The 14,600-nt window shown below is 39.6% G+C and overlaps 1 protein-coding gene across 2 annotated transcripts; it reads left to right on the top strand.

Annotated features, from left to right (window-relative positions):
* Positions 1-2,750: 2,750 nt before the first annotated feature.
* Positions 2,751-14,555, top strand: slc30a7 (solute carrier family 30 member 7). 2 transcript variants are annotated; one of them, XM_014410287.3, is made up of 11 exons: positions 2,751-2,931; positions 3,209-3,310; positions 4,875-4,988; positions 5,074-5,161; positions 6,462-6,591; positions 7,356-7,574; positions 8,070-8,120; positions 9,441-9,576; positions 13,238-13,328; positions 13,766-13,915; positions 14,096-14,555. In XM_014410287.3, the coding sequence occupies exons 1-11, from the start codon at positions 2,852-2,854 to the stop codon at positions 14,141-14,143; spliced, it is 1,209 nt and encodes a 402-aa protein (XP_014265773.1). In that variant the 5' UTR covers positions 2,751-2,851; the 3' UTR covers positions 14,144-14,555. The 2 variants fall into 2 exon arrangements, with proteins under 2 accessions (XP_014265773.1, XP_014265776.1); XM_014410290.3 differs by having other exon boundaries at positions 2,774-2,931; positions 4,880-4,988.
* The last annotated feature ends 45 nt before the right edge of the window (positions 14,556-14,600 follow it).

The following is a 14,600-nucleotide window of genomic DNA, read 5'->3' as shown; positions in this document are numbered from 1 at the left end:
GCCGCATCAGTAACCCTCGAGCTCCCGGCTAGCTGTCGAGCTGGTGGGTAGCAGACGCCTCTGAAAACGTCGAAGCACTTTTGCAAATATGGGATATCTTGATAAACCGAGCAGATATTTGATGTTTCCACAGCTACTTTCTCGCCTGAAAATATGTTAAAAGTTTATTTTGTGACCCAGAAAGATTAGTATGAGTAATTTTAAAACTTAGTAGCGGCCGCCATTGCTGGAAACTGGAGTTTGGCTGGGCCGCGCTATGAATTCTGGGATATGGTAGTAATTTGGACAGCCTTCGGCGCGTCGCTGTGACGTAATCGGTCTACAAATGCGGCCTCAGGAGGATGCAGCCCATGAATTTGGACATGTCCAGAGTATAATCGCAGCCTTTGCGGTTAGAAAATTGCACTTGATCATGTCACGATATTATCGCAAATGCGATATATCGTTCAGCCCTAATTTAGGCAACGTACGGTAAGTGAATTATCTATGGAAGCAAACAATCACATGTAGTTCTACAGTCTTATGCATCACTAAGAAAACTATCCTCATAAATTGATATAAAAAATGTATTACTTAATATCAGTGGTGTATGGTGGCGTTTAAAGGAATTATTAACAACTTATTCACACTCCATCTTCTCTACATCATACATGTTAGGCAAGGTAGGTAGCAAGATGAGACTCATCTGTTACGATCATAAGTCACTAAGGTTATCTTTCTTGATCATGCTCGTTGTGTCCGTACAAAGTGCAGATTGTACTAACTGAGCAGTGAAAGCAGACCAGCAGCAACTTGCCTCTCATTCTGGTCTCTCTTTAGTTTACAGTCAGGCCAGAGGTTAATATACAATGCGCATGCACAAACCAACAGAAGATAGCTGCTGGCCCTTCAGCTTGGCCAACTCCAGTCAGTGTCAACTATAGTTGGACACAACCTCAGAGACAGAGACGAAATGAAATATGCACAATAGTGGCAACAATAGCTAACTGCAAGCACAAGATGGCAGTAATGTAAAGGCTGGATTCAAATATTCATTGACAGGCTAGGAGCTTTATGACAGTGCAGTGCTGCCCTCTCTTCCCTTTAGCTGTTAGTGATCTGTCTGCAGCCTCACTTCTTCTCCTGTTGTGGGGTGTGTGTGGCCTCAGGCCTTTAGTATTCTGGGTTGCTGCGCATTGCTCATATTCTTCTTTTCCTTTTTCTTTATTTTCTTTATTTTTAAGTGCTGTATGTTTTTCTGTTTTTTTCCTTACAGGTGCAGGTTAAAGACCGATTGGGTTTTTCCACTTGTGATCTGTCCTCTTATTCTTATCTTTTCATGTATTGTCTCTCTTTTCACTCTTCTTCCTGCCCGTCAACTCTGGCTTCGTCATATTACATAGTAGTAAATAGTAGGAAATGAATACATAAAAGAAAAGAAAATCACAAACAATAGGATCCTATAAACTTATCTTGGAAAAGCAAATATGTTTGACACAACAGTGTATTCAGATGATGAATCTGATTGCAAGAGCTGCCAGACATGACAGTTATTTAAAAAGAAAATATAAACTCCATACGTGATGTCTGCCTTGTCTAATAATCAACACACACGTGTATACACAGACTGAACATCTGTGATTTTGAATATAGACATGTGAAAACACAAATATTTTTGATTAATTTATTTAATTCCTATTCATGCCTCAATGAATTCTAAAGGAAAATCATCACAGCTTCAAGTATGTGAGGTGCCATTCACAGTTTAAAATACTGTGAGTTTACACATACTGGTGTGTAACAGGAAGGACTGGTTGGTTGTAAAGATATTACCTTCCAGGTAATTTCTTGATTCTTGATTTGAATTTTCATTCATCCTAAAGATGGATGAAAAAAGTTGTGTTTTAATTTTTCAATAAGTTAATTTTAGATAAACAACAGTAACATCTCTGTTTTAGCGTAAAAATCACCAGGGATTTGAGGCCATAGATTTTTGGAAGGAAGAAAATTTAAATTCTCATCTATAAAATGTTACAAAGGTAATTCTTTTACTGCTTCAGTATTGGTCAGTAGTGTGGATATGTGGAGATGGGAGTGGTACAGCTAACCCTGAGCCAAAGGTTTGATCTGTTAGATAAGTAATTTAGTATACATATGTACAAAAGTCTGCCTGCACCAAATACATGCTAAAACAACTCAAACACATTGTTTTCTATTAGAAATGAAACTAAATAATAACAGGAAAGTTAAGCAATTTCTTTCGTATGGACTTCGCTATGAGTTTAATTTCCACTTGTCCCTCTTTTCTTTTTTGAAATCCAGTCTTCCCTTTTAACTGAGCCACCAGTACGCGTGCACCTGGACCAAAATAAGAAAGGGGGAAGTGGGGTCAGACCCTGGCTGTATGCTATTCTTTGTTGCCAAACCCTTAGAATCACTTTTCTCCACTTTATAGCGCCCCTGCTCACTACTCACCTGCTCACACATTAACTGCTCTATACTATCCATTGTCTCCCACTCGTTTTAGCCAAACTATATATCACCAAATTTGTTTATTTTTAGCAACAAGCAACAAAGCAATAACAGAAATCCCATTGTGATTGTTGTGATCTCTCCAAAACTGCAGTGTAGTTGATTTATTATTATTATTATTATTATTACTATTCATAATGACAATAATTATAATAGTACTCTTCATCTTCATCTTCATCATCATCATCATCATCATTTCAACATTACTTATGGCAGGCGAGCACAAACTGTGACAGCAATGACGCCTTATTGTGAAATCTCACAAACCGGAAATTGACAGTTAGCATTCCGTAGCTAAACTATCAAGTGAGTGTGTGAGTGTGTGTCTCCAGTTGTGAAAATGTTACCATTATCTATTAAAGACGACGAGTATAAGCCGACCAAGTATAACCTGCTGCTGAAACTCTCCGGATGGTTCAGGTAATCTTCGCACTGCTAATAGCGGCTAAAAGGGAGCCATCTAATGATAAGCTGCTAGCCTATTGCTGGCCGGCTAGCCTAAATGAATCTGTGCCACTGTTAGCTTCCTCTGCATTAAATGTTTTTTATAAGATTGTCAGCCTTCAGGGTTTGTTCTTGAACGACAGTTATACGTATATATAATTTCTAGGAGTTGATGACAGGGATTTGTCTGCGGTCTGTGGCTCATGCTATGATCTGTGCTGCTGGTTTTCATACTGTTGTGTGCTTTTTGTAGGTCTATCCTCGCCGATAAAACTTCCAGAAATCTGTTCTTCTTCCTATGTCTGAACCTGTCCTTCGCCTTTGTGGAGTTAACGTATGGTATCTGGAGTAACAGGTAGGCTAACATAGCGTTAGCATCAGGCAGTGTACGTGTGTGTGTAATCTGCTGTTTTCAGGATGTGCCACGTATGTGTTCGTGTTAGCATGGAGGAAGCCAGAGTGTGTTAGTGTCGGACGTCTTTAACCTGAAAGCAGAAGTTGCCATTAGCCAGCAGATACATAACCCACACTACACAAACTTTCCAAATCTTCCCAATATTTCTAAAAGTGCATCCTGAAAAATACCCCCAAAATGAATAGCAAATCATTATTATTATTATTATTATTATTATTATTATTATTATTATTATTATTATTATTATTATCATCATCGTTGTTGTTGTTATTACTGTTAACAGAAGAAGAAAAGGGGAATAAATGTTTGTCTGTCTATACCTAAGAATGATTCGTTTTGACTATTTCAGGATTTACAGAGAGAAAATACTGTGACCTGATGGAAAATGAACAATATTAACTAGTAATAGAGTGAAAAAGTAAGGGATTAAATCATCAGTCAGCCTTTCCAAACTCAAAATATTCCAGCGCTGAAGCACAGCTGCATGGGAAAGGCTCAGATGGTTTGGACATGTGCAGGGAACAGAGCTCCCCGTTCTTGCAAAGAATATTTCCGCATGTCTTAAATATATTTTTTAAGTGGAGCTATTCTGCTCATTTCCAGCTCCATTTTATTGATTCTTGAATTTAACAAAAGCCACATTTCAAAATAGTCCTGTTTGACTTACATTGGGACTTCATCCATTGTCTGAAAAAAGCTGCTTCATTCCTCCTGCTGCTCTCCCTTTAAACTTTTGATTGGCAAACAGAAGTTTTGAGCAGCATGTGGGTGGATCTGTGCTCACAGCCAAACCTGTGTGCCAGAAATGACCATATTAGGGGGTATCCACTAGAGGTGGGAATCACCATACATCCCTCGATACGATATTATCACAATACTTAACGTACGATACGATATTATTGCAATTTTTTAAAATATTTTGCGATATTCAGATTCTACACATAAAGGTAAACTTTATCAATATTCATTTTATCTAATATCAAAGTCTCACATCAGGGCTTTATGGTCAAATAGCTACTAAGAAACCACTACTAAGGAAACGTAACAAGGAGAAGAGATCTCAGCCTCTCTGTGAACTCCTTCAAGACTGTTGGAAAACCATTTCAGGTGACAACCTCATGAAACTCATCGAGGGAATGCCAAGAGTGTGCAAAGCCGTAATCAAAGAAAACTGTGGCTATTTTGAATCTAAAATGTAAAACATGTTTAGAGTTATTTCACATTTTCTTTGTTTGCTACATAATTCCAAATGTGTTCATTCATAGTTTTGATGTCTTCAGTGAGAATCTACAATTTAAAAGTCATGAAAATAAACAAAAACAATTAAATAAGAAGGTTTGTCCAAACTTTTGACTGGTAGTGTATGTGTGACAGAAAAAAAGAGGAAAAGGGTGATGGGTGTCGTAACCATTTAAAAACGTCGTTTTATCTGCGGCAGCATTAAAATCTTTTCAGATGCTCCTGTTCCTTAATGAATCTCTTTACATGTTTGTCATGTGTTCAGTTTAGGTCTGATCTCAGATTCTTTCCACATGTTTTTTGACTGCACTGCCCTGCTGGCAGGTCTGGCAGCCTCCGTCATCTCCAGGTGGAGATCCAACGATAGCTTCTCCTACGGGTGAGAACATCCACTCTGAGCTCTGTTCTGGTCTCTCACTGACAGTCAGTGTGTTTAATCCGTCTGTGTCCTGTCTGTGTCTCAGCTATGTGAGAGCAGAGGTTCTGGCAGGCTTTGTCAATGGGCTCTTCCTCATCTTCACTGCTTTCTTCATTTTCTCGGAAGGAGTTGAGGTAACACATTTGCCACTTTACCTAAGTTTAACCATCACATCTACAAGGTGTGTCTGCTTATTATGCAGTGCCTGTTATAGCATTACAAGTAGGCCAACATAATGGATTAAAAGAACTGGTTCTTGTGGTTCTTCTTTTGTTTTTCTGTACTCGAGCACTCAAAATGCTTTATACAACATGCCTCATTCACCCATTGACACAAATGCTTTTTTCTACACCTAAGTGCTTTGTATCTAACATTCACACTACATTGAATGCATCAGAGAGCAACTTGGGATCAGTCTACTGATATGAAAATCATAAAGCTTTAACATCAGCATCAATAGTTTCATGCGGATGGAAGCCTATAGGGAGAAAGCCTTCGATTTGATGAGATTGTTTGATTGGTTGCTGTGAGAACCAGTCGAACAATCTTTCTTTGACTCTGAGTCAAATCTTTTCTGGATTAGGTTTATTCACTGTAAACGAGGTTAAATAATGGCTTAAATGACATTGACCAGCTATGGCTGCGACATCTGCACACCCTGATTCATTACTGTCAGAGAGGTACTACTTCAGTCTAGAAATAATTCTTATGTGCAATTTATTAGCACCCATGTAAGGAAAAAAGAATTTCCTGTCACTGTCCATAAAAACTGATCAAATCAATGAAATAACAAAATTTCACTACACGGTTTTTCATATTACACACATAATGGCAGGAATGATGATGGAGCTTAGTTAACCTGAAGTAAAGTCGCATCCGTCAGTCTTCAGCAGAAGAAATCCTTTTATCAGATGAGCCAAATAATATATTCAGTACCAGTACTCAAGAACAGTTATCCCCTACCCATTTCTACTAAAAGGACCATAGTCCAAAGACATGCAATTAGTTGGGTTAGTTTAATTGGTGATTCTAAATTGCCAGGGTGTACCCTTCGTCTCACTCTGTGGCAGCTGAGATGAGGCTTCATCCCCCTGTGATGCTGAATTGGATAAGTGGAAGAGAATAGATGGATTTATTATAACAACAACAACAAATCGGACAGCACAGTCAGACTTGCCTTTTGTTGAGTATATAACAAGAGTATATACAGTAGATCACCCAGTTGATTAAACAAGGTAAGAACAATGAGTCCCTTGTGTAGGTTTTTGCATCTGATCATGTGTGCTGTATCAGTTCTCCTAATACTGCAAAAGTTGGGGTAGAAACAAATCATTTTTACTCTTGTAGTTACATAACCTTAAGCTTTAACAGGGCATGCTGAAATTTAGTGAAAATACGCCTGCCAGCATGTGACCATCTGTCTCTGTTTGTCAGAGAGCTCTAGAGCCTCCAGATGTTCACCATGAGCGGCTGCTTCCTGTCTCTGTAGCCGGTCTGCTGGTGAACCTGGTCGGGATCTTTGCGTTCCAGCATGGAGGACATGGGCACTCACATGGAGAGGGAGGTAATACACCTGAAGGATTGAGCCTAGAGTGTCTCTGCCGCTCTTAAAGTGCTTTGAGTCGATTCCGCAGTTTGGATCCAGTGAAAATGATGTTGTTTTCAGCATTCATAGCTGTGCAGGCTGCACTGATGCCAGTGTGTAGTTACATTTCTAGAGCGCAGATACGACATGGGGTGTTAGAAAGGTTTGCGGTTACGCTGTACCTTCACCAGCCATTTTCCACAGAAAGTTTTAGTCATACCTCAGCCAAATTAGAATATGGCATCTTTAGTGTCAACTACCCAGCATTATATCCTACATTTTTCATGGATTCCTGGGCTTTACACATAAAAGCCTCATTGTAATGGAGTTGGGAATAAATAAATGACATTATTGGAGTGGAACCCTCATAGCTTCTTTTGTTCAATCAAGTAGAGCCTGTACAGATCAGGCATCTGAGTGCAACTATACAACATGTAACCACACGTCTCATTTTTACATTATTGTTGCAACTCTCTAAAATGTGTTCTGCAGACCCAAACACTAAAGCAGGTCTCTGAAACTTTGATATTGTAAACCTGGTAGATGTTCGAAGCTTTTTATAGGGACTCTGCAACTCTGTAGACCCTCTGTAAATCAAGTGAACTAAACTCAGGCTCAGTTAAACGTTGCTGCATGCCACTAGAACATTGATACATCTGTGCAGAACCTCACAGGTCGAGTGCAGCCTTGTACAACTTCACTGCAGATCTTTGCTTGTCTGACGTCTCCTTCTCCATCCTCAGACCACGGACACAGTCACTCTCTGTTTAATGGTAGCACAAGTCACGGTCACGGTCATGGAGGACATCACCACCACGACAAACATGCAGATTGCCACAGTCATGGAGGACATCACCACCACGACAAACATGCAGATTGCCACAGTCATGGAGGACATCACCACCACGACAAACATGCAGATTGGCACAGTCATGGAGGACACGAGGAACCACACTATAATGGTGAGAGTCTGACAAAGGAAAATGCTGCATGAGAATGCCACAAACACAATTTAGACACTTCTAGCCCTTTTCCCTTAGTACCTACTTAGATTGGCTTGGATCAGTTCGACTCAGCTAATTTTCTATTACAATTGAGGACCACCTCGTGAGGGTCATTATAGCAATGTGGCCGCACGTCCCGTGATGTCATTTTTATACAACATGAACATGATTGTTGGTTTGATCTCTGGCTGCCTCGGCCTGCATGCCAAAGGTGCTGCCCGTGTCGTCATCAGTGTGTGAATGTTAGAAAGCTTTCTATCTAGCACAGGCATGGTATGTGAATTTGTGAATACGGTATATTGTAAAAAAATGTTTGAATGCTCATGTAGATTTAATAAACTGCCATCAGAATCTCACGGTTTTTCATTTAGTAGTAAAACAAACCTGCGTGGTACAGACTTCCTCCAACCTCACTTTTTGCGTTTATTTATTTATTTATTTTTTGCTTTTTAGACGAACTGCAACACCTGCCGGGAAAAGGCTCCAGCAAACAGATCCTGCAGGGTGAGAAATGAACACACACACACACACACACACACAGTGCTACACTAAACTACTGGGGTGGAGGGGCGTTCCCAAAGTGCTCCCAAAGCGCTGTGTCTTCTGAGCATGCAGTACATAGCATCCTCATCATCTTAGCATTTGGTACCCTGTACATTTGTTCTCTGATCCCCGAGAAAATTATGTGGTCACATGTGCTCCAAGACAGTAAGAACACTAATACATATAATAGCAATAGTACCAATATTAAATAATACAATATATTATAGAATATCTCTAATAAATTAAAATGGCTCTAATATATAACTATCACAGTATGTTACACAAAGTTGAAATTATGGTGCCCCCTTTCATACCGACTTTATTTTCTCTGTAGAGGATGTGATAGGAAGTGTGTGCTATTGCAGTGTTTATTTGTACTTTAGATGTAGGAATTGTACAGCAAGAGGATCACAAGCAGGAATGATTTCCTGTGTCGTTTAGTGGTGCATTTTGGGTAATCTCAGTTTCTTACCGAACGTGCTCCTGTGACTGGCCAGCATGTCATAAAGTGGGTGGGAGATATTGTCCAGCATTGTCCTTATCTTGGACAACATCCACCTCGCCGACACCATCTTAAGAGAGCCCACCTCCACCCCACAACACTACTGGTCTTGTGGATCGGTTTGTTGAGTCCGTTGGCATCTGCAAGTGTCAGCCTGCTGCCCCAGCATGCAACAGAATAGAGGATGGCACTGGTCACAGCACAATTCTGGAAACTGCTTAGCATTGTCCGACAGATGTTAAGACCTCAGCCGCCTCAGAAAAGACTGCTCTGGTCCTTCTTGTGGAAATAAATAGTGATCAGGACTTAAACCAGAGTGCTTTCAAACTTTTGCACTGCTCCTTTTACTTAAGTAAAGAGCTAAAGTACCTCCTCCTCCTGAGCAGTCACATTTGTGAAAGTAATTCTGTCAGATTTAACAGTGGTGTACAGTAACTACAGTTATTACTAGCTAGCTCTGAAGGAGTATAATTATAAATTTCCTCCAGTGTAAGTCTTTGAGAACTTCACGCTACATGTTGGATTCCATCACTGTACATGCAGCAGTTTGTTCTATTTTTTATTTAGCTTAATTTCGTAACTATACTTACAGTTGGATTTGTAGTATTTTAGAAGAATTTAATTTATGCCAACCATTTAGAATTATTAGTTTCTGCACTTATTTTTTAACCTATTTTAGTATCTTTTTCATTGTCTTACATAAACTAGTCTGAACTTGTTGTATTCTGATGACCATGTATCAAAACTGTATCGATGTGTGTTGTATCTTTGTGTTCCAGGAGTCCTGTTGCATATTATTGCAGACACTTTGGGCAGTGTCGGTGTGATCATCTCCGCTCTGCTGATGCAGAAATATGATCTAATGATTGCCGATCCCATCTGCTCCATGCTGATCGCCATCCTCATTGGAGTCAGGTGATACTTCCTTATCACTTCTTACTGCAAATGAGTTAGCCTTGGCCAGGGAATTTACGTAGAGCTATGATGTAACCTACAGAAATGGCTGCCGTCGTTGCTGCCATTTCTGCGTGTGCTAGTGCATGTGGGTTAAGTATGTGCTGGTGTTTTACACATGCTGCCAGCTGATAGAAACAAATAAAATGCTGGACTTTTTTCAACTTCTATGTGCATGCCCCTCACGTCATTGTGGTCAGCGATTTGCTGACATATGTGAGTCCTTATATTGATGCTATTATTATTATTTCTTATACTGAAGTGATGATTTTTTTGTGTTACTGAGAATACAAAAACTGTGGCCTAGACTTAACGCTACAGCAGAAATTGCCAGTAATTCGTAAAGTGATTTGATCAGCCAGTATTGGTCTGGACAGTAATACTGTGCCTTTTTTTTACTCTGGTATTTTATATTCAGTTTCATTTACATAGTGTCACAACAGTTGCCTCAAAGTGCTTTATATTGCAAGTTAAAGACCCTACAGTAGTAGAGGGAAAACCAGAACAATCAGATGACAGTGAGAAGGATAAGCTCCCTTTTAACAGGAAAGACCTCTGGCAGAAATGGACTCAGGGAGAGGCAGCGACCTGCTGCGACCACTTGGGGACAGTAACAGGGCAAAATACGCACAGTAGAAGACACCCGAATACATGTGTGTACATGCCCATGATCGGATGATTTAGTGCACAGTGCAGTGAAATAAACATTTTAATTCTAGTTAATTATTTTATCACGGAGTTTTCTCTCAGTGCTGCTGTTGATTTCTAAGATGATGGCTGCACATTTGAGCTGTGAAACTTACTGTCCCAGTATCATCCCAGTAGTATCCCAGCCTGATAAATTAGATGTGAAAATTCCCTCAGTTTGATGCATATCAAAGTGAAATTAATTTTGAACAATTTAATTTGATTAACTTGATGTGTGTCCTGTGTTTCAGCAGATTAGAATCACATATAACAACATTTATACATTTTCAAATTCACCAAATGAATAAACAGACCTTCCTTTAACAGTGCGGCACACAGTTTGAGCTTCACCCAACGGTTTTAGAAAGGAACAGCTTAAGAAGCTGCACATATAAAACATATTCCCCTAGCAGAGAATCTATAATAAGCTTAAAACCTGCCGTAAATAAAAGAAACAGTGAAAATGTGGCACTCCCAGCTGATTTTTAAACTAAAACTCTGAACACAACCTGCTCCTGACAATTTCAGTTTAGATCCTTTGCTGCAGACTCAGAGCTGTTTTGAGATTAAATATCAAACAAATATCAAACAAAAGCTTTATTCTACGTGCAAATTTGATGTGGGGTCAGGAAGCACAGTGTAGGTGTTCCGTTTTAAGATCAGTACATGGACTGTAAAGTTTATTTGTCAAGAAATTCATGAAGTCATTGCTAGTCAACGTCAAGGGACTGGCTGACTCAACAGAGCTCTGACTTTTTGTCAGCCTGACTTCAGTGCTGAGGAGAAACCTAGGGTCGTTCTTATTTTCTTCAATCAATCAATCAAGCTGTTCTAGCTTTACGGAGGGTTTTTTATAAAGCGGCAAACTATTCCTCCAGGCTAAATGATCATCTTCTAAATTTGTGATATGCCATTTTCTCTCCAGCTTTTGAGTTGTCTACTTTAAGGTGCGCTTTTGAGGGTTATACCAGGGAGTCAAATACTAGTCAGGCTGTCTTTTTCACAGGAGCTACAGCATCCAGAGTCATACGTAGTGAAGGGGTAAAATTATTAACGAGATAATCGACCTCTGTTGGAGTAGTGTTAGTGCAGCTACTCTGCTCTGTGTTGGTACAAGGAATTGAAGAAGATAACTGTGGATGATTATATCCTTAAACTTAGTTACAGCACTTTAAGAAAGACATCTACTGTGACTAAAACTACTCTGCACTGCTGTGTAATTATTTATTGTAAATTTAAATGTTATCATGAAGTGATAAGACGAGGGTTTTCAGGAAACACTGTTAAATGCTCAGTTTCTATGAACATTTAACAGCAAGTAATATTCCCTTCCATGAGTTTTATATAGTGCTTTTGAGCCTTTATAAAGGACTCTTCTAGTCTTGCTGACCACTCGGAGTGCTTTAAATTAAAGTTATTAACCATTGTATTCTCTATATCATAAGCACTTGACCTCATATCCATGACCAATTTAAAATCACAAATTAAAGCCTAAGCAAAGATTCAAGCCAGGAACCTTCTTCCTGTGAAACAGCAACGCTAACCACTGTTCCACCTTACCACCCAGTAATCTATATTACTTAATTTCCATCAGTTAAAGGCAAATACTTGGTCTTTAAAACTTTTAGGCAGTAACTGTATCCACCCGAAGATCTAAGGGAGCTGATGGGTCAGTAGGTGATTACTTCACATTTTCCTATCTGGAACATGAACTGTTCTTGGGTCGGATCTGGTCTGTGGCATAACAGTGATGTACGCCAAAAAGAAGTGAACCACTCTCTAATAATGAAAACCCAGATTCAGGCCTGAAGTCACTGCAGGACTGTGAGAACCTTTTTTTTTTTGGTTTCTCTTTTAATGATCCCTTGAGTATTTTACATTCTTTAGTAGTGCTCATGATGTGTAACTTTGTCTTATCAGAAACATATGTTAGAGAAGCTCATTTCCTTCAGATGATAGCAGACATTCCTTAACATCTTACAGATCCTCCTCATTGACTACTAGAGCTTATGGATTATCAATCAGGTTTCAGCTCTAAAGTCGAATTCCAGAGAAAAACAAGCTGGAAACAACATCTGCCTGGAAGAAAGAAAATCAATCAAAAACTGACAGACTCTTTGGAAAATGGTTTCCACTAATGTAAAGAATGTCCAATTAGTATTTAATGGAAGCCAACATGCCAAACCACTGGTATTGTCCTTTATACAGTCCTGGAGTCTGTTCTCGAATCGCTGGTCTTCTGAATGTGAATGCAGTGGTCAGATTTCCCAGAAATCCAAGATAAATGGAGTTCATGTGTGCTGATGTGGTTTGATATGCTGGAAGTGAGCACAGCTGCCAATTTAAAGAGTCAGCAGAGTGGTGCTGTGGTTAGCTGAGAGGCCTTCACATAACTGCAGGTATCAGGTTTCTGCAGCTGGAAAGTCAAACTCATCATGGAGCTGAACTTCAGTTGTAAATCTACAGATTCTGCAAATGAGTTAAACTCGGACCCATCTTAAGAATCTCTACAATTTTGAACTGTGGTTCATGGTACATGCACCACAACTTGGACTTGGACTATGATTTTCAAAATTAGTTGACTAGTGGCATGGATGTTTGCACGAGTGTATTCTTGCACAGCAGTGGAACAGTATTGCAAGTTTTTTTTTTTTTTTTTGTCCTCCCTTGTTTTCCTGTTATGTTACATCTTTGACTTTTGTCTCCTGATCCTGGTTCTGCTGGAGTTTTCCTTGTGTTAAAGGGGAGTTCTTCCTTGATTCTGTCACTGCTTACTCATAGTCTGACTGCTGGAATGTTTTTCTCCAAAATTGTGGGGTCTTACAATGCAGAGTGCCGTGAGGTGGCTGTTGTTAGGAACTGGCACAATGTAACTAAAAAAAAAACAAGACTCTCTACTTTCTAAACTTTCTCTCTTCTATCATTTGATCCTCAGTGTGGTACCGTTACTGAAGGAGTCTATTGGGATTCTGATGCAGAGAACTCCATTTTCACTAGACCATGCCCTACCAGAGTGCTACCAGAGGGTGAGTAGTGACCATACTCAATGTTCAAAGAAGAGGTAGGAACTGAGCAAACATCAGTATTTAGCATAAAGTTAGATTTTGATGTACTTTGTCAGTTACTTGACAAATTAATAATTTAAAAGTGTATGCAGCTGCATTTCCTGGAAGTCTGATTTTGCACAGATCGTCTTAGGATGCAGTTAGTGGAATAAGAACCAGTTCTTTACTTGTTGCAGGTTCTGGCAGTTCATGACAATAGAAACCAAAGGTGCCACTGAATAGATTCTGTAAATATGTATTTTAGCGTATAAACTGTACATTTCTTGATACTATCATTAGTAAGTAATCATTTGTTTTAGTAGTAGTAGTAACAATTGTAGCACTAATTTAAGAAGGTAATTGTACCTCAAGCCCTTGAATGGAGTGGACAAGTCTGATGTTTGTTTTGTTGTGGCCAGGTGCAGCAACTGCAGGGAGTGTATAATCTGCAGGAGCCTCACTTCTGGACTCTGTGTACTGATGTTTATATCGGAACATTAAAGCTGCTGGTCGCCCCTGACGCTGACACCCGCTGGATCCTTAGCCAGACACACCACATCTTCACGCAGGTACCTAAACACAGCTTCATTCAAGTACACTGTACCTGGTGGCAGTTGAAGTTGTAGATGTAGGGTTGTGTCAGCAGCACCATTCTTACAAACTTTACTTTCAGTAGCAGTATTGATGGTTTGATGGTAGTAGGATGTCAACATAGTATTCAGCCACGATGAATGGTTTTGTCTCCACAGGCAGGAGTTCGGCAGCTGTATGTTCAGATCGACACAGCTGCCATGTAGAAGCTGCTAATATTCCACTACACTTGGGACCAATCGCATTCAGTCTACTTCTGCAGGTGACTTCTGACCCCGACAGTCACCACAGCACAGACTGGAATAGGGGGAGGGCTCTCAGAACTGATGAACTAAAACAGCCCCACCCACTTTCTTAAAAATAAAAATAATAATAATAATCCTGCTCACAGTGGAAATTCTGCCCCTCCCACAAAGAATTATGGGTAAGTGCCTTTGACATGAGACAATCTGAGCCCCTTCCAGCACCTCTGACATCACTGCTCAGACTTGATTGGTTGACAGTGCGTGTGAAGTCACTCTGTATGTGCCAAACCATGTGACCGACCAGTGGATTTAAGCCTTTTTTTTTTTTTTTCTTTTAAAAAAATAAATATTTATTACAGCTGTAATAAATAAATCTGGTTCTCTAAGAATGATTATTCATAATCACATCTGTAGTACT

The sequence above is a fragment of the Maylandia zebra genome, linkage group LG17 (assembly GCF_041146795.1).
Source record: "Maylandia zebra isolate NMK-2024a linkage group LG17, Mzebra_GT3a, whole genome shotgun sequence".
NCBI classification, from domain to species: Eukaryota; Metazoa; Chordata; class Actinopteri; order Cichliformes; family Cichlidae; genus Maylandia; species Maylandia zebra.
Note: the sequence above shows the minus strand (reverse complement) of the source record. Positions and strands in the feature narration are given on the sequence as shown.